The 25,016-nt window shown below is 39.3% G+C and overlaps 1 protein-coding gene across 1 annotated transcript in view; it reads left to right on the top strand.

Annotated features, from left to right (window-relative positions):
• LOC134537975 (uncharacterized) overlaps nucleotides 1-25,016 on the top strand; it is a 433,777-nt gene that overhangs the window by 316,653 nt on the left and 92,108 nt on the right. Inside the window, exons 15-16 of the mRNA XM_063378994.1 lie at nucleotides 14,266-14,358; nucleotides 23,291-23,458. Of these exons, the coding sequence (XP_063235064.1) occupies nucleotides 14,266-14,358; nucleotides 23,291-23,458 (261 nt within the window). The remainder of the gene's footprint in view (nucleotides 1-14,265; nucleotides 14,359-23,290; nucleotides 23,459-25,016) is intronic.

Below are 25,016 nucleotides of genomic sequence, written 5' to 3'. Positions count from 1 at the left end.
CGGATCGTACTTTTTATGAGAAAATGCCTAGATTTAACTTTAATTAATCTTTTCATATTTAACATCAGAATACCTGTGGTGCAATACCACCAATACCTCGGTATGATAGTGGACTCTACATTGAATTGGAAGCAGCAAACACAGCGACTCAAACTACACCTACTACAGTCTATCAACCTACTCAAAATGGTTAGTAACACTCGTTGGGGTGGTGATCCTTTTACTCTTCTAATATTCTATAAAGCCTTTATAAGGGCTAAAATGGATTACGGCTGCATGTTTATGGCGACTCTCTCCCCAATCAGGCTATCTGAACTACAGTTATTACAAAATCAATGCCTCCGCATGTGTCTCGGAGTGATGAACTCATCTCCAATTTCAGGAATACATGTTGAAGCCAATGTTGAACCATATCACTTCCGCCGGTTACTACTATCTAACCGACTTTGGCTCAAGGCAAGATACTATCTGAAGAGTCCACTTCGCACCATTATTAATAATGTGGGCATAGACGTTTTACCCAAGTTACGGGCCAGTACTAAACATTTTCCAGTCCAAGATACCGCTACAGTTTTTATGTTACCTTATGGGGTACCATTCTTTCAATGTTCTGCTCCGTAAAACACCGGCTCCACGCTACTGAAGTATGCAGTCTGCACAAGATACATGTTGCGGCCACTCCAGGATATCTGCACGTATACACAGATGGGTCAAAAGTGGGTCATCTAGTTGGGTGTGCCTACTTCATTCCTGATATTAAAGTCTCTGGTCTCTACAAGCTTCCCCCATACAGCAGCATATTCTACGCAGAAATGTATGCTATTCACCAAGCAGTGAACTGTCTCTCCTCCAGAGCGCATGTACGTGTTTGTCTATATACTGACTCATATAGTGCAGTCTCTGCGCTTACATCTATCCAGAAATCCCTAACTGATGATACGGATCTCATACTGAGAATCAAATATATTATATCTACTATATGTAAGAATGGAGGGGAGTAGTATAGGAAAGTATTTCCGGGCGCATGGCGCTGGCGCGTGGTGTGTGGCCGGTGTCCGCCATATTGGATTGTGACGTCACGACGGCCATCTTGGATGGATGTGACCTTGACCTTTGACCTTGACCTTGAATTTTATCCTCAAAAATCGTCAAAATCCTCCAAAATTGGGCAAAATTTGCCCAAAATTCCTCAAAAATCGCCAAAATTTCCATTTCTGTGGAAAAAAGTTCCGCCAAAAATTCGCAAAAAATTCCTCAATTCGAAAATCAGGATTTCGAAAATCCTCAAAAGTCGTTTTGCCCTAGAAAGAACCCTAATTCCTAAAACTGGCTAAAAACTCCTAAGAGATAGCCGCTTATAAGCCATTTCTAGGAATAAGGATACCATGACCGCCATCTTGGATTATGTCGTCACCGATGCATTTTTCGTTACGGCCGCCATCTTTAACTTTTTTATTTATTATCCGATTTTAATAAAATATTTTTTAAAAATTATAAAAAAAATTAAATAATAAAATTTTAATAAAACATTTATAAAAAACAAACATTAACGACACGGAGTTCGGAGTCCTCGGTTCGAACCCGGTGAGGACAAAAAAAAATTAAAAATGACGACAGGCTCCTTCCTTAATGGCGGCTGCAGGCAGACTGACTCCCACCACTTTTCTTAAAGCATATATATCGTCACCTAGTATGACGTCATGTTCGCCATCTTGTCTTTGATGCTGGAAGCCATCATCATCATTGTATCGTCGACGAGAGTGCGCTGACACCATGTTAGTTTAGTTCGTATCCGCTAGAGTGCAGTAATCATTTATTATTACTGTGACACCCGCCATCTTGAAATATGGCCGCCATCTTGAAAATCCGTAATTATTTAGCTAGAAATTCGGGAAAAATTCCAAAATTCATTAAATAAATCACTCATTAACTTACATATTGATTCGATCCGCTCCAGTCCTTGGTTCGATCCCTGAATGATGCAAAACATTTAATTTTATATAAAAAATAATAATTTCAATAAACCATGTTCAAAATTCTTAAAGAGACTTTAAATCCTCTACTACCATCATCCTATCAGACACCAAGACCACCATATTGGAAAGTCGTAATTGTAATGCTAGAGATTCGGGAAAAAGTTCAAAATTCATAAAATAAATTTGTAATCTATATACTGATTGATTAGATCGACTAAGGTCCTTGGTTCGATCCCTGGCCGATACAAAACAACTTTAATTTTAAAAAAGTACCAGAAAAGTGTAAGGTTCGAGAAATAAAACACCTCAAAGTCTATTACAAACATAATATTTATTACACAATTTCTATCCTACTACAGAATCACTTGCGAAAGCCAACAACAATCTTATAAACATTTAGCCCTGCATAGACGTGCAACGACTACTTCTTAGCTCCAAATGGCTCCCAAAGCTCCAACAGCCTCCAAATGCTTGACAGCTCCAAATGCTTAACACAGCTCCAAATGGCTCCAAATGCTCCAAACGGCTCCAAATGCTCCAAATGTCTCCAGCAGCTCCAAATGCTTGACAGCTCCAAATGCTTCAAAAGGCTCCAAATGCTCCAACAGCTCCAAAAAAAGGCTCCAAATGCTCCAATAGCCTCCAAACGCTTAACACAGCTCCAAATGGCTCCAAATGCTCCAAACGGCCTCCAAATGCTTGACAGCCTCCAAATGCTTAACACAGCTCTAAATGGCTCCAAATGCTCCAACAGCTCCAAAAAAAGGCTCCAAATGCTCCAACAGCCTCCAAATGCTTAACGGAGCTCCAAATGGCTCCAAATGCTTGACAGCTCCAAATGCATAACACAGCTCCAAATGGCTCCAAATGCTCCAAACGGCCTCCAAATGCTTGACAGCTCCAAATGTCTCCAGCAGCTCCAAATGCTCCAACAGCTCCAAAAAAAAGGCTCCAAAAGCTCCAACAGCCTCCAAATGCTTAACACAGTTCCAAATTGCTCCAAATGCTCCAAACGGCCTCCAAATGCTTGACAGCTCCAAATGTTTCCAGCAGCTCCAAATGCTCCAAATGCTTGACAGCTCCAAATGCTTCAAAAGGCTCCAAATGCTCCAAATGCTCCAAACGGCCTCCAAATGGCTCCAACAGCTCCAACAGCCTCCAAATGCTTGACAGCTCCAAATGTTTCCAGCAGCTCCAAATGCTCCAAATGGCTCCAACAGCCTCCAAATGCTTAACACAGCTCTAAATGGCTCCAACAGCTCCAAAAGACTCCAAATGCTTCAAAAGGCTCCAATTGCTCCAAGAGCTCCATCTTCAATTGGTTCCAACTGATTCCTATTACTTTTATCGAACTTGGCATGATTACTAACATGTCTTTATCAGTATACATTTTGACTGGCCGTGGTAACGTTTTTTTACACCTTTAAGTTATAAGTTTTATTTAGAAATCAGATTTCGATAAATGATAGCTTCCATCTGGAAAGAAAATATATTAATTTATCTTCAAGTTTATACACATACATTTAATTTAATCCATTATTGTATGTAGCCAGCTTCCCTCAGTTCTTTGAGTATGAAGGATATTTCTTTAATGTTCGAATAGTTTCCTGCACAAAGCGATCCATGTAGTAGTCGTAGCCTGTTAACCAATATGTTAGGATCTTCCCATGAGGTATAATCAAACTCTTCTGCTGCCTTCATCATCCTTGCATGTTTATAATAAATATTATCTCTGGTGTTTATCGTTTTAACACCAACCACAAGGTCACTTTCGTCATCTTGCCAGTGATTATCACAAGCTTGATCAGGATAATTTATTTTATTACGCCGTTTCCATCGTTTTGGTCTCAAACCACCATCACAGTCTTCGCTCTTGCATGCTTTTGGTGCTTCAGTACAGTACTCAATCATGTCAGCCTCAGATGTGTCACCACAATCTTCAATCATGCCAGCTTCTGATGTGTCACCACAGTCTTCAATCATGTCAGCACCACAAACTTGATCAGGATAATTTATTTTATTACGTCGTTTCCATCGTTTTGGTCTCAGACTGCCATCACAGTCTTCGATCTTGCCTTCTTTAGGTGTTTCAGTACAGTACTCAATCATGTCAGCCTCAGATGTGTCACCACAATCTTCAATCATGCCAGCCTCAGATGATTCATCAAAGTCTTCGACCTTGTAAGCTTCAGGTGGTTCTCCATCTTTCACATTTTCATGGAGACGACTAGATATTGGAGTAAATATATTTTCATTTCTAATGTGGTTACAACTTCCTTCGTTTGTTTTAAATTTTAAATTATTATCTTGATCTAGATCAGTAATTTTAGCATTAGCTTTTTCGCCTTCGTTCCTCTTCCGCGATGTTGTAGCCCAGTCTTCGTTATCTTTATTCATCTTAATTGTACAGGTCTTGTAATGTCTATCCAAGTAATATCTTCTACCAAAGGATTTCTGACACTGACTGCAATGAAATGGTTTTTGACAAGGACCCAAATTACACTCGCTTCTCTCATGTCGTTTAGCATTCTTTCTCAAGGTAAACACCTTGCTACAGTATCTACAGTGATGACGTTTTGATACAGCAACAAATCCCGTTTCAAGATTCATATTAGTTATTGAGACTAATGCCAGATGCAAACTAAGAGTTTTAAATTAGATATATTACTTAAATAGAATTTTTTAATTATTTCATCAGCGAGAATTAATTTATCTCATTCAAAGGTACTTGTTGCAAGTAGTTCTGCTTTTCAACAACAGATGTCGCCACATGTTACTTGCAGGTAAATAATATTTAGTTATTTTATGCGGGATGCGGGATGCTCACTAACGATCGCAAAAGAAGGATGGCTTCGCTAGACTCCAAGGAGAAGGAAGTTCGTCCATCCTGTTAGTGCTTCTTAGATTTCTCAGAGATTATTTGACTGAGTAATGATATTTTTTTTTTTTAATTTCCACCTGATAAAAATATTACAAGTGCTGATTTATTGGCAGAATTTCAATAATTAAATGCGACCTTGAATAAAAAATGACATGACTCATTAAGTAAAAAAAATTCTTCATGCAGAGATCAATTCCTCATCAGTAACCAGAAGCACTCGGAGAAAACCATCAGATGTCTAGTCAGGAATAATCAGAAGCACCCAGAGAAAACCATCAAAATATTGTCAAGAATAATCAGGAGCACACGGAGAAATCCACCATAATATTGACAAGAATAATCAGGAGCACACGGAGAAAACCACCGCAAGTTTTCTTTGATATCATAAAATTTCAGGAAAAAAATAATACTAAAAATAAAAATAAATTAATAAAAAATTTAAAAAAAAAAATAAAAAAAATACATAAAATTCTGCTAGCTTGTGAACTTCTCATTGTTGAACAAAGATAGAGTTCTAGTACAAGCCAGAATTTTATGTATTTTTTTTTTTTAATTTTTTATTAATTTATTTTTATTTTTAGTATTATTTTTTTCCTGGAATTTTATGATATCAAAGAAAACTTGCGGTGGTTTTCTCCGTGTGCTCCTGATTATTCTTGTCAATATTATGGTGGATTTCTCCGTGTGCTCCTGATTATTCTTGACAATATTTTGATGGTTTTCTCTGGGTGCTTCTGATTATTCCTGACTAGACATCTGATGGTTTTCTCCGAGTGCTTCTGGTTACTGATGAGGAATTGATCTCTGCATGAAGAATTTTTTTTACTTAATGAGTCATGTCATTTTTTATTCAAGGTCGCATTTAATTATTGAAATTCTGCCAATAAATCAGCACTTGTAATATTTTTATCAGGTGGAAATTTAAAAAAAAAATATCATTACTCAGTCAAATAATCTCTGAGAAATCTAAGAAGCACTAACAGGATGGACGAACTTCCTTCTCCTTGGAGTCTAGCGAAGCCATCCTTCTTTTGCGATCGTTAGTGAGCATCCCGCATCCCTCATAAAATAACTAAATATTATTTACCTGCAAGTAACATGTGGCGACATCTGTTGTTGAAAAGCAGAACTACTTGCAACAAGTACCTTTGAATGAGATAAATTAATTCTCGCTGATGAAATAATTAAAAAATTCTATTTAAGTAATATATCTAATTTAAAACTCTTAGTTTGCATCTGGCATTAGTCTCAATAACTAATATGAATCCTGAAACGGGATTTGTTGCTGTATCAAAACGTCATCACTGTAGATACTGTAGCAAGGTGTTTACCTTGAGAAAGAATGCTAAACGACATGAGAGAAGCGAGTGTAATTTGGGTCCTTGTCAAAAACCATTTCATTGCAGTCAGTGTCAGAAATCCTTTGGTAGAAGATATTACTTGGATAGACATTACAAGACCTGTACAATTAAGATGAATAAAGATAACGAAGACTGGGCTACAACATCGCGGAAGAGGAACGAAGGCGAAAAAGCTAATGCTAAAATTACTGATCTAGATCAAGATAATAATTTAAAATTTAAAACAAACGAAGGAAGTTGTAACCACATTAGAAATGAAAATATATTTACTCCAATATCTAGTCGTCTCCATGAAAATGTGAAAGATGGAGAACCACCTGAAGCTTACAAGGTCGAAGACTTTGATGAATCATCTGAGGCTGGCATGATTGAAGATTGTGGTGTCACATCTGAGGCTGACATGATTGAGTACTGTACTGAAACACCTAAAGCAGGCAAGATCGAAGACTGTGATGGCAGTCTGAGACCAAAACGATGGAAACGACGTAATAAAATAAATTATCCTGATCAAGTTTGTGGTGCTGACATGATTGAAGACTGTGGTGACACATCAGAAGCTGGCATGATTGAAGATTGTGGTGACACATCTGAGGCTGACATGATTGAGTACTGTACTGAAGCACCAAAAGCATGCAAGAGCGAAGACTGTGATGGTGGTTTGAGACCAAAACGATGGAAACGGCGTAATAAAATAAATTATCCTGATCAAGCTTGTGATAATCACTGGCAAGATGACGAAAGTGACCTTGTGGTTGGTGTTAAAACGATAAACACCAGAGATAATATTTATTATAAACATGCAAGGATGATGAAGGCAGCAGAAGAGTTTGATTATACCTCATGGGAAGATCCTAACATATTGGTTAACAGGCTACGACTACTACATGGATCGCTTTGTGCAGGAAACTATTCGAACATTAAAGAAATATCCTTCATACTCAAAGAACTGAGGGAAGCTGGCTACATACAATAATGGATTAAATTAAATGTATGTGTATAAACTTGAAGATAAATTAATATATTTTCTTTCCAGATGGAAGCTATCATTTATCGAAATCTGATTTCTAAATAAAACTTATAACTTAAAGGTGTAAAAAAACGTTACCACTGCCAGTCAAAATGTATACTGATAAAGACATGTTAGTAATCATGCCAAGTTCGATAAAAGTAATAGGAATCAGTTGGAACCAATTGAAGATGGAGCTCTTGGAGCAATTGGAGCCTTTTGAAGCATTTGGAGTCTTTTGGAGCTGTTGGAGCCATTTAGAGCTGTGTTAAGCATTTGGAGGCTGTTGGAGCTGTTGGAGCCATTTGGAGGCCGTTTGGAGCATTTGGAGCATTTGGAGCCTTTTGAAGCATTTGGAGCTGTCAAGCATTTGGAGCATTTGGAGCTGCTGGAAACATTTGGAGCTGTCAAGCATTTGGAGGCCGTTTGGAGCATTTGGAGCCATTTGGAACTGTGTTAAGCATTTGGAGGCTGTTGGAGCTTTTGGAGCCTTTTTTTTGGAGCTGTTGGAGCATTTGGAGCTGCTGGAGACATTTGGAGCTGTCAAGCATTTGGAGGCCGTTTGGAGCATTTGGAGCCATTTGGAGCTGTGTTATGCATTTGGAGCTGTCAAGCATTTGGAGCCATTTGGAGCTCCGTTAAGCATTTGGAGGCTGTTGGAGCATTTGGAGCCTTTTTTGGAGCTGTTGGAGCATTTGGAGCTGCTGGAGACATTTGGAGCTGTCAAGCATTTGGAGACCGTTTGGAGCTTTTGGAGCCATTTAGAGCTGTGTTAAGCATTTGGAGGCTGTCAAGCATTTGGAGGCCGTTTGGAGCATTTGGAGCCATTTGGAGCTGTGTTAAGCGTTTGGAGGCTATTGGAGCATTTGGAGCCTTTTTTTGGAGCTGTTGGAGCATTTGGAGCCTTTTGAAGCATTTGGAGCTGTCAAGCATTTGGAGCTGCTGGAGACATTTGGAGCATTTGGAGCCGTTTGGAGCATTTGGAGCCATTTGGAGCTGTGTTAAGCATTTGGAGCTGTCAAGCATTTGGAGGCTGTTGGAGCTTTGGGAGCCATTTGGAGCTAAGAAGTAGTCGTTGCACGTCTATGCAGGGCTAAATGTTTATAAGATTGTTGTTGGCTTTCGCAAGTGATTCTGTAGTAGGATAGAAATTGTGTAATAAATATTATGTTTGTAATAGACTTTGAGGTGTTTTATTTCTCGAACCTTACACTTTTCTGGTACTTTTTTAAAATTAAAGTTGTTTTGTATCGGCCAGGGATCGAACCAAGGACCTTAGTCGATCTAATCAATCAGTATATAGATTACAAATTTATTTTATGAATTTTGAACTTTTTCCCGAATCTCTAGCATTACAATTACGACTTTCCAATATGGTGGTCTTGGTGTCTGATAGGATGATGGTAGTAGAGGATTTAAAGTCTCTTTAAGAATTTTGAACATGGTTTATTGAAATTATTATTTTTTATATAAAATTAAATGTTTTGCATCATTCAGGGATCGAACCAAGGACTGGAGCGGATCGAATCAATATGTAAGTTAATGAGTGATTTATTTAATGAATTTTGGAATTTTTCCCGAATTTCTAGCTAAATAATTACGGATTTTCAAGATGGCGGCCATATTTCAAGATGGCGGGTGTCACAGTAATAATAAATGATTACTGCACTCTAGCGGATACGAACTAAACTAACATGGTGTCAGCGCACTCTCGTCGACGATACAATGATGATGATGGCTTCCAGCATCAAAGACAAGATGGCGAACATGACGTCATACTAGGTGACGATATATATGCTTTAAGAAAAGTGGTGGGAGTCAGTCTGCCTGCAGCCGCCATTAAGGAAGGAGCCTGTCGTCATTTTTAATTTTTTTTTGTCCTCACCGGGTTCGAACCGAGGACTCCGAACTCCGTGTCGTTAATGTTTGTTTTTTATAAATGTTTTATTAAAATTTTATTATTTAATTTTTTTTATAATTTTTAAAAAATATTTTATTAAAATCGGATAATAAATAAAAAAGTTAAAGATGGCGGCCGTAACGAAAAATGCATCGGTGACGACATAATCCAAGATGGCGGTCATGGTATCCTTATTCCTAGAAATGGCTTATAAGCGGCTATCTCTTAGGAGTTTTTAGCCAGTTTTAGGAATTAGGGTTCTTTCTAGGGCAAAACGACTTTTGAGGATTTTCGAAATCCTGATTTTCGAATTGAGGAATTTTTTGCGAATTTTTGGCGGAACTTTTTTCCACAGAAATGGAAATTTTGGCGATTTTTGAGGAATTTTGGGCAAATTTTGCCCAATTTTGGAGGATTTTGACGATTTTTGAGGATAAAATTCAAGGTCAAGGTCAAAGGTCAAGGTCACATCCATCCAAGATGGCCGTCGTGACGTCACAATCCAATATGGCGGACACCGGCCACACACCACGCGCCAGCGCCATGCGCCCGGAAATACTTTCCTATACTACTGAGGGGATTTTCGCCTTAATGAATACCGAGTCATATGGGCATAACCGACAACGAGCACGCCGACAAACTTGCTAAACTGGCTACCCTGGCTGGAGACCCTTTTGGGAATTTGATGCTGTCCCACCTAAAACATCTTCTTGCAATGGAAATTCGACAGCAGTGGTAAAAGGAATGGGACGCTTCAACGACAGGCCGGGCATACAGGCTTGTTCAACCTCAATTGCAGAGGGAAGCATGGTTTTGTAAAGTGATTGGGAAAAGAGGTTTTGTCACAACGATGGTACGGTTACGCCTTAATCATGGTCGATACAAACAACACCTGTTCATAATTCATCTCCTGGATACTCCAACATGTGATTGTGGGTACGAACAACAGGATATTAATCACATTCTGTATCAATGTCCTCTTCTCCATGCCCGCGACATCATGTTTCACAAGCTTATCGCAAGCGGAATATACCCTCCGTATAACAGGGAATCTGTCTTGACGCTTCTGAACTTACAGGCGTATGAAGCTATATATTAATTTCTTCAAGTGAACAAATTTGATTTATGATACATATTTCTGCATGGGCACCTTTCGCGTATTTCGCATGTTCTATTTACGTTACGACGAAGCACAACGGGTCCAGTGTTTACTCCATGTGCTCCTGATTAGGAATGTCAATATAAACATTACAGCATCCGTAATACACGCAGCATCTCGTGATGCTGTAGCTGCATCTGCTCTCACGTGACGATGATATATTTGCTCAGGGGTATTTTTGATCTTCGGAGCACCAGACTTGCTTATGGCTACAAACTGAAACGTAGGCCAGTACCAGTTGTTGAAGTTGAAGTGCGAACGTGCGTGTGTTCACTGGTCGCACGGGCGTGGGCGGTAGCCGCGATCAAGCGGGGTTGTGCGGGAGTCATGGTTAAACTTACATACGTTTACGTAAAAGTTGCGTATTTGAAATGCACGAGTCCAGAATACCGGACGGGGATTCGGTAAGCGTCAAAAATTCCAGTTTTCGGCACTGGGGCAGGAGACCTGGTTTCCGTAGCGACGTCTTCGATGAACAAGAAAGTAACGCCGTCCCTTGCATTCCCGTGGGCGGAGTCAGCTGCTATGTTACATGGTGTCTCTGACTGTACGAGTGATCCGACTTCATATAGATTGGTCGCGCGAGGGGACCGCCTGAAAGCATGAATGATATGATTTCGAAAGTGAAGTTTATGGCCATTAGAATTACGATAAGTAAAATAAGAAAGAATGCCCCCGAAAAGAAAATATGTGGTGCCGTGGCGCGTGGACTATTAGAGACCCGGGTCGAATCTTTTTAATATTGTTGTACAGGACAATTTAATGAGTATTTGTGTAAATAGTTTTCTTGAGTAATTACCATCTGTAAGTGTGGTACATATAAAAAACAATTTCCAGTATTGGCCAATATATTGTAACCTTTATTGATTGCGGGCTGATCCATTGCATGCTACAGGAACAATGTTCTAACTCAGTGTTCATTTTGAATTAAGTGTTCAACGTATTTTCTATTTGCGTAATTCTTTCTAATAAGTTGTTTACATTTGGTTATTACCTTAAATTTTTTGTATTCGGTTGTTTCGCTCTGCTTTTTGGGTCACCTGCTTTAAGGAACGGCGAGAAAAATCACACTCAAAAACTAGATAAAATTTAAAAATTAAATTGTATGCCTAATTTTTTAATAATTTTGGAGGCCGTTCCTATGCTGGTGTTTGACTTGTGTTGGCTTAGCCTGGATTGAGTAATCCACCACATAATCATATTTTATTGTATTTGTATTTCATATAATCGGAACATTGATATAAAATTTATTTTCATATTTTACTCACTGACAAGAAATCTTTAAAATATACTATTCTTTTGATGATTTCCACGAGTTTAAGTTTACGTTTTGTTCAGGAAATATGCCATAGTTTTCAATATATATAATCTCTTTATACGACATTTGATAAGAGAAATTTCGTGCATGGAACGGAAGTCTCATGGAACGGAAATGTGTAACCACGGTGCTGCCATGTGGCGGATGGCGCGAATCAAAGTTCACAGAGACAAAAATAAACATTTTAATATTAACTGTTTAATGAATTTTAAAAGATGGGCAGTGTTATAATAAAATTTATTGTCCAATGTCAGGACTTAGTATTTTCTCAAGTCTTTTTTAAATTTTATTGGAGCCGTTTCATTAAATAGTTTAATTTTTTAGTCTGCTTATTAAAAGATTCTTTAGTCAACGTAGCTAATCGACTAAATGTCATTCGCGTCCATAAATGTAGTTGAAAACACAATTTTCGTATACTTATCATGCTTGGCATGACTTTAAATAATTCTACTTTAAATTTCGCGTACAAGTTTCGCGTATTTGCAACATGAAAACACATTAATTCTCACGTTACCAAGGTTATATATTACACATATCTGGCGAGTACTGAAAGATTCTGTTTTTAAAACATAATTTAGGTCCTTAATATTTTACATCACCCTCTAGTTATTCACGTTATACATTTTCTTCAAATAGAGAGGTTATCTTCAAAATTCTTCCTTAATATATGAAATGTAACTTGTTAACCTCTTTTTCCTCCCATTATTGTCTAGATAGAGATCCCTTTCTAAATACATCGAAGAAGATGCCACACTCTGTCTAAGTTCGCCTCCTCGGTGACATCGGAAAAAGTTCACTAAATTTTCTTGAACAAAAACACGTGTCCTTCTTGTCCGGTCTTCGAGGGGTGAGTTCCCTTGTCGCGTCTTCAGCTCCGGCTTCCTTGGAAGAAGCTAGTTTCATCTCCTGTTCCTCCGGAAGAAACCAGGAAAAATCGAGCCGTCTACTCTATAGTGTTCTTCTGTAGCAAACACTCGTTGTGTTTGGAGTTTGACTCGTTCTTTTACTCAATTATCCTGTGTCAGAAACATATCAAACAACATTTTAAGGATTAATTAAAATTTATGTTATCAGTATATATTAATATATTTATTTTCACCTTTTATTCACTGACAATAAACAACTTTAAAATACACAAAATTTTCTCAAGTTATGATTTCAGAAAATATAAGTTTCTGTTTTATTCAGAAAATATTCTTTAGTTGTTGAGTTATTTAAATTATGAAACCCCAAATACCTTCTATAAGAAAACCGAGTTCATGCTGTCATAAAAAATTGCTTAAACAACCAGCTCTATTTTTCGCCTGACAGCTTTCACATTATTGTATCTGCCTTATGTATTTGTGTGATCACAAATTTACTCTGAAATTATTTCTAAAACTATCATTTTACATTTTTATAGGTGTATACCAAACTCAAATTGTTTAAACAAATCAGTATGGCTTTGAACTGGGTGATCAAATCATAGTAGTTTTCAATTAGATATAATCTCTCGTTTGTCGCATACATATTTTCTATTTTGCATGAACATTTTGGGATGGCTAGTGTCTAGATGCAATCTTTTTGTGTGTTGAATAGTAGAGAATGAACTGATTATATGTCTTGTTCAGGTTTTAAATAATCCTTAAAGCAAATCACGTAGAGAATAATGGAATCATAAAACTTCTCGCCTTGTGAACATAAGAACCGGGTGATGAATCTTCATAAAAGTTTTGCTTCTTTAACACGGTGTAACCTATTTACATAGTTGAAACTTTTATATATTTGCTTCCTCAGATTATCTTAACGCTTCTTATCGGTACAAATAGCTCTTAAAGATATATATTTTAATTAATAACTAATTAAGTATACTGGATTTTGTTTCATATTGTCTGAATCAAAGCAAATTCTTGCAATAGTTAAATTGTTTGATTAAATTATTTCATTTTATTAAGTTGATATTTGTGATAGTGAACTGAGAAAATATTTACATACTGAGTCTAAATTTAACCTACTAACATTCCGTCCTTCATAACGTTTTCGTTAAAAACATAAAATTGACTTCCGATGCTGGTATACTTTTAAAGCTAAACAAATATATTACTTGTTTTTTTTAATGATGGCAAAAGGATTTAAGATTGATTACTGAGCGTCAGGATGAGTTTCAATAAAATTAAATTCTGGAACCACCAATAAACTTGGTGCGGCTGTAAAATTATTTTATTTAAATAACTACGGGAAGTACTCTATGTTATTCATTTTCCTAACGTATGTACTGTTAAGTAATAAGTTTAAGATTGGTTATATACATTTGTTCAATTAAATATAATACAGACGCTCAGAATCCCGTTTTAAAAACTAACTATATTATTTGAAAAACATAAAAGTGTTTCCCAAATAGAACTTGTAAATCCTGTAACAGCCTCGGTAGCACTTCATACCGGAAGTCCTATGTGTTAAACGTATTTCTTCGTTATGAACCTGCAGAAGAAGTTTTTCTGGCGTATTCTGCCTTGCGCTATATTGCTGACCCTGAAATTTGGCTACTACTGGAACGAACATTTATTCCCAAATTATTTTGTCTGCTTGATTTTTGTATTAGTTTTCATTTCGGCCAGAATGTGGAAAGTGTTGTACTCCCGGCTGAGCTAACCGTGCCTTACATTGCTGCCATTTCATGCGCAGCTCCTGAGGCTGACGGAAGACATCTCGGAGATGCTCTTGCAAGAGGAGGGCGAGAACTTCGGCCAGAACATCGGCCGGATCTACCTCAAGAAGGTGAGCGTTGCCGTCTTGCACTGTCAAGTACCACTTCAGTTAGTTGTCTACGTCAGACAGTCATACGTTCTTCAATCACGTAAACATCAGTCAATGATATGGCCCTAAAATCATCATTTGTCCTTCCGTCCGTCACAATTTAAGAAAATTCATAATCTTAACAGTTTAATAAGGGTTTTCACAATACAACCTTTAGACTTAATTTTTCTCTGCACTGTTTCACGTTTAAATTTGCGTAAAATTCACAGTTCAACCATGTCTTTGAAATTTTTCTGGGATTTGTTAATACATGACTTAAGGAACATGACGCAAATAGCAAACAACTTCAAGTTAAATCTCTTGGATGGAAACCAGGTTTGTAGGATGTAACTATTTGGGCAAATGCTTTGACAGATGGAGGAAGCAGTGTTGCAAATCGCTTGGTGGCTGCATAGCGATAGTGGGGATGGACTGAAACGATGGACTGGACGAAACTTCGGGCTTTTTTGGAATGGGGGGCGGGGGGGCTCTAAAGACCATGGGGAACTATCGTGTGAGTGTGGGAGTGAGGAGACACAAACATTTGCCAACAATACACAGCGGGCGTCCTTTAGAAATAAAACAATGTACCGACCAACCTAGCTCAGAACTCTGCTGCAAGAATTTTAAAACTACGGACGTGGGAAAGTAAAAATAAGTTATTAGCAAAAAATTTGTCGTGTCTCAAAATTCATTTTGATGTCGAGGTCTCGGCACTTAACAGCACTTAGAGTAGGTTTTATTTGTGTCTGAATTTTCTAATTCATCACCTGACAACTGCGAGACACATGCTGTTCGAAAACTTAACAATAGATTGAATAAAAATGTAATATTACCTCGATCTCTCTCTGAGATTTTGGCATCAAAACTGAAGTTTGATACGTTCTTTTACGTTAGATAAAACATCAAATGTTTGTGGCCGTTACAATTTCTTACTTACAGTATTACAAGTATGTTAAAAAATTACAATTTCGGTATGTTAATTAGATTTATGGACGCTATAAAGCTGCTTTGTTTCTTCAACAAAATAATTTTATCAGGGAGAATGTTTACAAAAAAATAGTCGCAGTAACAATTTATTTTTCGGTGATAGTCAATGAAAATATTTACATAAAACTAATAGATGTTACGATTAATAGAGGTGACCTTTCAACTTTTGTCCATGAAGTTCAGGTTCATATTCTGGCTGATACTGACTCAAATTTCCCGCGATTTGTAAACGAGGCAGACGTCATCTCAGGTCATCTCAGGAAGTCCCTTTCTTCTTACAACCGACATTATTTTCCTTGCTTCTCCTCTCCCCTCTCCACTATTAACAGCTGTGTTGCATTACTTATAAGAATGTACGACGCTGTATATTCAAAATATTTCCGTTACTTTATGTGATTATTTTCAAAGAGTAACGAAATTACCACTGTAGACTCATTTGGGCTTTGTCTTATCAAAACGAAGGAGGCTCACTCACAAAATCTTTTAATAATATATTTTATCTTAAACATTTACTCTATGATGTCATTATTCCTTAATCCCAAGAGTAGAGGAGCGATTACACGGGCAGAGTAAACGGTATATCAATAAGGGCAAGTAATGCTGTCCCGTTCACTCTACCCATGTAATCGCTCCTGTTACTTGCCTAAGTTTCTGTCCCATTTACTCTGTAATCGCACCTTGTCCTGTGAATATGCCTGCTCTTCCGTGCCAACCAAATACACATTTCACTAATCAAGTTTGCAGTTGAATATTTATGAACCGCTTCTTTAAATATCGCTCTATTCTCGCCAACAGTTAATTGCCGTAATGACTCAAACCATAGTTTTAAGGGACAATTTTGAATTAAAATTTTTACTAAAAAAATTTATGAGGAACTAAGATACTTTATTTTATATTAAAATTATTACAAACTTTATAAAAAACATTTTTTAAACAAATTTGCTAAAATAAATTGTAGTTTATATAAATATTTAAATTTTTTTTTTTTTTTTTTTTTTTTTTTTTTTTTTTTTTTTTTTTTTTTTTTTAACTTTAGAGTATCTATATGTCAGCTATGTTCCACAGAATATGAAATGACAATTTTGTATGAAACTATAGCAGAACCTTTTCGTATTTACTTCACATTTAACTGTATTTCAATTAAATCCTTTTAAATAACTGATTCACGCAGTGCTACAAAACTAGGCTCGAAAACTGACAATAAGTTTAGCATATAAAGTTTTATTACTTAATCAACATGACCTAAAAAAAATCATATTAACAATAGGTAAATTGTTTTATAAATACGTATACTAATACAGTAGCTACAAAATTATTATTTTTTAATAATATCACAATGTTGAAAAAAAATTCGTTCATTTTATACTTCTTCCTTTGCAAGAATCCATTGTAAAATTTCATATTACAACTGGAGAGCTTTGACTATCTGCTAAGATATAAGAAACTCCATGTGTGGTTTTATTGCTTTATATGTATGGTTCTGTGATATAAATGATGTTCTTTACCAAGAGACGTGAATTAACTACCCAGTTGTACTTCAGACCCGCAATGAATGGGGAATCCATCATTTCACAGACGAGAGAGCCACACCCGAAGTTCCCCGAAGTTCATGCTCGCTTTTTTTACGTTCTATCTCATTGTATAAACAGTTGTGGCATTAATTTTGCGGTCAATTATGATAGGTTAGCTATATTATAGATACTTTAAAACACTGTGGATGGTTGGTTATATTAGATAAGTATAGCTACATTAAAAATACTGTAAAATCATTTTATGCTTGCTTAGCAAATAACTTTTTAATATGTAGCTATCCAGGGCTAGAAAACCGTTTACATAATTTCACAGTATATTTAATGTAGCCATCCTGACCAAATCAACCGTCCACAATGTTTTAAAATATTTATAATGTAGCTAACCTAATCTTTTACAATGAACCAAAAAAAAAACCGAAGATGCACGATCGGGCGTTTGGCTCTCTCGTCTGTGAAAAGAAGGCTTCCGCAATGAATGAGGCACGGGTATACCTTTACGCGTGTTCCGGAACTACTACCATGCGCACAGTGTGCACGAACACAGAAACGTAACCCAGCCAAGGTCACACCTCGTTCATCCTGAAGGTCAGGTCTGCCACGAGGCAGGGCAACCGGCTCTGACTTCATTCTGACTTCATTCTGACTTCATTCTGACTTCATTCTGACTTCATTCTGACATTTCAGCGTCTCTCTGGCGCTGGCCACGGCGAACACACTGAGAGATAAGTTAGTTGTTTGCTTCTGCAAAAGACTTTGCTGAGAGAAAGTTTTCGTTGATCAAACAAAATGGGTTCCTGTACTCAACTGCATATTTTATAAGCAATGCAGTACAAATATTTATCCTTCCGCATACAAACAGTTTTATCAAACAAGTGTAAACATCAAACAAATGTAAACTACCTAGTAAATGGGACGGAAAATATTGAGGAAAATATATTTAAAAATTTATATATGTACATATCTTTTTAACATCGTGAAAAATAGTCATTGTAGCCATTTGAATTCTACAAAAATAATACTTGATGTAACGAAAAAAAAATTATTCTCGGTACAACCACTTTCTCTAGAAAATAAATATGCAAATATTTTCCTTAAAATAAAATAATTTTGTTTATAATAATATGGTTATTTTTCAATTTAAAATATCATACAATAAACCATAGATAGTATGACTATTGCTAATATAAACATTTGTGATAAGTTTGGTTAAGGCTTAAAATATTATTTATTAAATTTTGAAATAATTTTGTTAGTAAAATATTTTTAAAGCGATTGCAGCTAACTTTGTCATTAAGAAATGTGTTGAACTGTGCCAACTTGCTTGTACAGTAAAGTCAACCGACCATCAAGTGGCGGTCACGCCAATGGACAGTGGCCAGCTGTGGCCCACTAAAGATTGGGTTGCCAAATTTCAATAACAAAAATTATATTGGCAGTATCTTTCTTTTTTTTCTATTATACGCCAATTTACGCATAAAAGCGATAGCTAGAAATCCGACAACGGACCTCATAATTGTAGGCAGTTATCATAAGTAATTTAACTTAAAAAATGCATTATGATATTTAAAAAATAAAATATTGTATGACACCAGAGAGGAAATGAATTTCGTTGATAATAAACATAACATGCAATATATTAATTAGCACATTATGTTTTAATTTGGGAATACCTCTCAAGCCCGACCCATATAGCCGTCGAGGGAACATTACCTGCGGGCCTCATCGCATCACGCATGCAGAACGACCGGCGCTGTTGCTCGCGGTGCTAAGTTATTCACGCGGCTGTACAGCAGATTGCTCTCGGCCTCCAGGCCTTTAGGCCTTTAGCGAGACACTTAGCCGCTCTACGAGGGCGGTAGTTAACCCGCGGGGCTATTACACTCCCCTCGCCCGACGGCGCGGCGTCTGTGGGGAGGAGTCTCCCGGCACGCGAGGCCCGCACAGTCGGCGGGCCGGGCGCGCATTTGTCCTAGCTGTCCTAGCTGTCCTAGCTGTCCTAGCTGTCCTAGCTGTCCTAGCTGTCCTAGCTGTCCTAGCTGTCCTAGCTGTCCTAGCTGTCCTAGCTGTCCTAGCTGTCATAGCTGTCCTAGCTGTCCTAGCTGTCCTAGCTGTCCTAGCTGTCCTAGCTGTCCTAGCTGTCCTAGCTGTCATAGCTGTCCTAGCTGTCCTAGCTGTCCTAGCTGTCCTAGCTGTCCTAGCTGTCCTAGCTGTCATAGCTGTCATAGCTGTCCTAGCTGTCCTAGCTGTCCTAGCTGTCCTAGCTGTCCTAGCTTTCCTAGATGTCCTAGCTGTCCTAGCTGTCCTAGCTTTCCTAGATGTCCTAGCTGTCCTAGCTGTCCTAGCTGTCCTAGATGTCCTAGCTGTCCTAGCTGTCCTAGCTGTCCTAGCTGACATAGCTGTCCTAGCTGTCCTAGCTGTCCTAGCTGTCCTAGCTGTCCTAGCTGTCCTAGCTGTCCTAGCTGTCCTAGCTGTCATAGCTGTCATAGCTGTCCTAGCTGTCCTAGCTGTCCTAGCTGTCCTAGCTGTCCTAGCTTTCCTAGATGTCCTAGCTGTCCTAGCTGTCCTAGCTGTCCTAGCTATCCTAGCTGTCCTAGCTGTCCTAGCTGCCCTAGCTGTCCTAGCTGTCCTAGCTGCCCTAGCTGTCCTAGCTGTCCTAGCTGTCCTAGCTGTCCTAGCTGTCCTAGCTTTCCTAGCTGTCCTAGCTGTCCTAGCTGTCCTAGCTGTCCTAGCTGTCCTAGCTGTCCTAGATGTCCTAGCTGTCCTAGCTGTCCTAGCTGTCCTAGCTGTCCTAGCTGTCCTAGCTGTCCTAGCTGCCCTAGCTGCCCTAGCTGTCCTAGCTGTCCTAGCTGCCCTAGCTGTCCTAGCTATCCTAGCTGTCCTTGCTGTCCTAGCTGTCCTAGCTGTCCTAGCTGTCCTAGCTGTCCTAGCTGTCCTAGATGTCCTAGCTGTCCTAGCTGTCCTAGCTGTCCTAGCTGCCCTAGCTGTCCTAGCTGTCCTAGCTGTCCTAGCTGTCCTAGCTGTCCTAGCTGTCCTAGCTCTCCTAGCTGTCCTAGCTGTCCTAGCTGTCCTAGCTGTCCTAGATGTCCTAGCTGTCCTAGCTGTCCTAGCTGTCCTAGCTGTCCTAGCTGTCCTAGCTGCCCTAGCTGTCCTAGCTGTCCTAGCTGTCCTAGCTGTCCTAGCTGTCCTAGCTGTCCTAGATGTCCTAACTGTCCTAGCTGTCCTAGCTATCCTAGCTGTCCTAGCTGTCCTAGCTGCCCTAGCTGCCCTAGCTGTCCTAGCTGTCCTAGCTGCCCTAGCTGTCCTAGCTGTCCTAGCAGTCCTAGCTGTCCTAGCTCCACGCTGCTTGACCGCTCGCCTCACTCGGGTCCTCAACTGTTATGTGCCTCCAGCACAACCCGTCACCGACGTCATCTAGTGTCGGTTAGTGGTTTCTCCTCGCAACGGAATATACATGAGAACGTTTCCTGCTAGAGCCGAGGGTTCGAGTGGTGTTAGAAAGGAGGGTGTTGTGTAGAGGTATTCAAGTGTCCCGGGACCGATTGAGTTTTTCGGAGGTTTAGTTAACAATTGGCGTCTTGTGTTTCTTACGTCGTATATAAACAAGCCCTTAAGCTCTCAGCCCTAAATTTTATATGGGATTTTTTGCCAATTATATATATACAAAGACTCTTAGAAGTTCAATTGGTTGCGTTACTCCGTTGTGTAAAATTGAAATAGAACTTACAGCGAGTGACATTGACGCATTTAGTCAAACAAAAAGTTTTTTATTATGACTGCAGTAGTGTATATTGGCCGGTCCGAGCGCTGGCTTTTGGTTGTGGTGTTTTGTGCTGACCACCATCTGACGTCACGGGTGCCATCTTGAATGACCTTGACCTTCAAAATTTGCCATTAATGACCTAAAATTTGCCACAAATTCGTTAAAATCCACCAAAATTTCCCGTTTTTTTAGGGAAAAATCTCAAAAAATTAGAAAATTTTAAAATTTCTCTATTTCGCGGGAAAAAATTCCTGTTTTTGTCTTTAAAAATGCCGACGGCTTGAAATGTCCATATTGAGGCTTAAGAAGCAATACCTACAGCCTCCGATAAGCCTGTGACGACATCAGGGATTATGACGTCACCGTTGCAATTTCCGTTAAGGTCGCAGTCTTGAAAATCTGGAATTACTATCCGATTTTAATGAAAAAAATTCTAAAATTCATAAAAAAATTTAATCCAGCATACTAAAAGAAGATGGCGGACTTCACGTCATCCAAGGTGGCGACGTCAAGGTCAAAGTTCAAGGCAAAAGTCAATGTCAAATGTCAATTCCAACGATCAAGGTCAAAGCTAAGGTCAATTGTCAGTGAAATATTCAAGGTTGAAGTTCAAGGTCATATGTCAATTTCTTGTGTTAAGGTCAAGGTCAGAGGTCAATGTTATCAATTATAAATGAAGTGACGTCAGAGGACGGTGGTCATTGACCCCACCCTCAGTCTTCGAGCCAGAAATAGCCGCAGGAGCATGATTCATGTACTACTACCATGACTTGTGCAACCACAGTCTAGATACACCCGGTAGTAACGAAAGTTTCCTCGGCTTGTGGTGGCTTTGCAGACATGACAAGTGGGTACACGATGACGCTATGCCATTACGAAGACGGAGAGAAACATCTTTAGGACGAGAAATCACGAAACCAAGCGTAAAGGGAGAAGGAAACGCATATAAAATTATTTGTCCGAAGCGAACGATCGTGTTTGCCTTCGTCCGCTCGAGACGATAAAGCCAACGTATAAAAATGTTCTACAGCACTCATAAAATAACTTTCCGAAAAAAAAGCTGAACATATTCGTAAGCAAGGAAAAATATCTGAACATTCCTTCGTAAAAAAAAATCCGAATAAAGTTCACTGCCATTTCAACTTGTGTTCGTATAGCTCCTAGCAACTGCTTCTTAAGCGCAGTTGCATTTTCAATCCAGAAATTGTAAGCATTGGAATAATCTACTGGAATTCTTATAAAATTATTATGGAATTTTCCGTGAATTTTTCGAAGCAGTACAAAAAGGAAGAAATGTTTAGCCTATGTACATTTAATTCACAGTTAATCAACATTAATAATTTGGCTTAATAGTTTTAAATGTCCTTATTAATACAGTAAAAACCAGTATAACACATATTATTTTTAATGCGATGGACTGAGGTTTAGTTTTATTTTGAAAACTTATATTAAATTATTGGTAAAAATAATTTAATTCCTGCTTACGAATATACTTAAAAGTAAGAACGTTAAACATATTTTCAATCATATAGGTATAATAGTATCAGAAAAGTCACAGCAATCGTATGAAATGCATTTATTTAAAGGAATGTTACTACATGCATGTAGTAGTGTTGACTGATAGGCAGGCACACTGTGCTGGCATTAATACGAGAATCGTACTGATAGTATTAAGATGGTCGCCTTTCGGGTCTGACATTCACTTTTCGGGCTGGCATGGTTTACTGAAATCTTTCCAAGAAATCAGAAATGATGGTTCCTTTTTTAATATCTATCACAAATTCCGTACTTGAGCCCACGACTGCGTTGGTAAGTTTCCTTATCACGTGACCTCTTTACTTTCGAGATGTAAAACAGATATGGCAAAAAATAATAACGATCAGGCGTATTTAATTGTTACGTTAAAACAATTTTTAAATGAAAGAACCGTGAAAAACATGCAATATTGTTTTGCGGTAAGCTGTCATGGTACAGTATGTTCATCTTTATATAATAATTTTGGTAGATGCCATTAAATTTTACTTCCAGAAAATAGTGTTAGCATTTCATAAATGTCAAAACTACTAGGTATAAAATGTGCCTATTATTAAATTTAAATAACTATAACATTACCCAGAAAAAAATACATTTTAAATTAGGTGAAGAAAACAAAAATGTATTAAAACCAGAAAAACGAAATTACTAAGCCATGTCTCATGACATCATAATCCTTTGATCTCTCTCTCTCTCTCTCTCTCTCTCTCTCTCTCTCTCTCTCCAGCCAATCAGCACATACTCTTCTATACACTTCAACCAGAAACAACTTTCTGGCAATTGCGGTGCTCGGAAGCAGCACAGCCTTTTCTTATTAATTAATGATTTGTTTTGAAAATGAATCCAACGTATATAAGTTCTTATTTTTTTGAAATGAAATATTTAAAAAGAAGTTTCATTATTAACTAGTATTCTTTAATAATAAAAGGTTTCACAACCTAAGATTTGTAACATCAGACTAGCGGTAACAAGCTGCGGACTCCGTGAACTCCCGTGGCCGAATCTGGCTCTCGGGTTTCGGGTCTTGCTCTCGGCGACGAAGCCAGCCCGGCCGCAGCCAATGTGGATGTGTGAGGAGCGGCGCGCGGGTGCTCCGCAGATGGGGACGATGAACGCGGCGTACCGGCGCTACTTCTCGGGCATCAAGAAGGCCGACTGTCTGCTGGCCGCCAAGACCAGGAGCACGGACTTCATGAGGAGCATCGTGGAGCCGCCCGTGCCGCGCCGCCGACCCGACCTCACCGCCTTCCTGCACAAGCCGCTCGAGGTCAGTGCTGCCGGGCTCTGTGCCATCAGTCCTGGGTAGCTGTGTACCATCAGTCCTGGTGAGCTCTGTGCCATCAGTCCTGGGTAGCTGTGTACCATCAGTCCTGGTGAGCTGTATACAATCAGTCCTGGTGAGCTCTGTGCCATCAGTCCTGGGTAGCAGTGTACCATCAGTCCTGGTGAGCTGTATACAATCAGTCCCGGGTAGCTGTATACCATCAGTCCTGGTGAGCTCTGTGCCATCAGTCCTGGGTAGCTGTGTACCATCAGTCCTGGTGAGCTGTATACCATCAGTCCTGGGTAGCTGTATACCATCAGTCCTGGTGAGCTGTATACCATCAGTCCTGGTGAGCTCTGTGCCATCAGTCCTGGGTAGCTGTATACCATCAGTCCTGGTGAGCTGTATACCATCAGTCCTGGTGAGCTCTCTGCCATCAGTCCTGGGTAGCTGTATACCATCAGTCCTGGTGAGCTGTATACAATCAGTCCTGGTGAGCTCTGTGCCATCAGTCCTGGTGAGCTGAATACCATCAGTCCTGGGTAGCTGTATACAATCAGTCCTGGTGAGCTCTGTGCCATCAGTCCTGGTGAGCTGAATACCATCAGTCCTGGTGAGCTCTCTGCCATCAGTCCTGGGTAGCTGTATACCATCAGTCCTGGTGAGCTGTATACAATCAGTCCTGGTGAGCTCTGTTCCATCAGTCCTGGGTAGCTGTATACCATCAGTCCTGGTGAGCTGTATACAATCAGTCCTGGTGAGCACTGTGCCATCAGTCCTGGGTAGCTGTATACCATCAGTCCTGGTGAGCTGTATACAATCAGTCCTGGTGAGCTCTGTGCCATCAGTCCTGGGTAGCTGTATACCATCAGTCCTGGTGAACTGTATACAATCAGTCCTGGTGAGCTCTGTGCCATCAGTCCTGGGTAGCTGTATACCATCAGTCCTGGGTAGCTGTATAACATCAGTCCTGGTGAGCTGTATACCATCAGTCCTGGCGAGCTCTGTGCCATCAGTCCTATGTAGCTGTATACCATCAGTCCTGGTGAGCTGTATACAATCAGTCCTGGTGAGCTCTGTGCCATCAGTCCTGGGTAGCTGTATACCATCAGTCCTGGTGAGCTCTCTGCCATCAGTCCTGGGTAGCAGAATACCATCAGTCCTGGTGAGCTCTGTGCCATCAGTCCTGGGTAGCAGTATACCATCAGTCCTGGTGAGCTCTCTGCCATCAGTCCTGGGTAGCTGTAAACCATTGTCCTGGTGAGCTCTCTGCCATCAGTCCTGGGTAGCTGTATACCATCAGTCCTGGCGAGCTCTCTGACATCAGTCCTCGGTAGCAGTATACCATCAGTCCTGGTGAGCTCTGTGCCATCAGTCCTGGGTAGCTGTATACCATCAGTCCTGGTGAGCTCTCTGCCATCAGTCCTGGGTAGCTGTATACCATCAGTCCTGGTGAGCTCTCTGCCATCAGTCCTGGGTAGCAGTATACCATCAGTCCTGGCGAGCTCTCTGCCATCAGTCCTGGGTAGCAGTATACCATCAGTCCTGGCGAACTCTCTGC

The sequence above is a fragment of the Bacillus rossius genome, chromosome 12 (assembly GCF_032445375.1).
Source record: "Bacillus rossius redtenbacheri isolate Brsri chromosome 12, Brsri_v3, whole genome shotgun sequence".
Classification (NCBI taxonomy): Eukaryota; Metazoa; Arthropoda; class Insecta; order Phasmatodea; family Bacillidae; genus Bacillus; species Bacillus rossius.
Note: the sequence above shows the minus strand (reverse complement) of the source record. Positions and strands in the feature narration are given on the sequence as shown.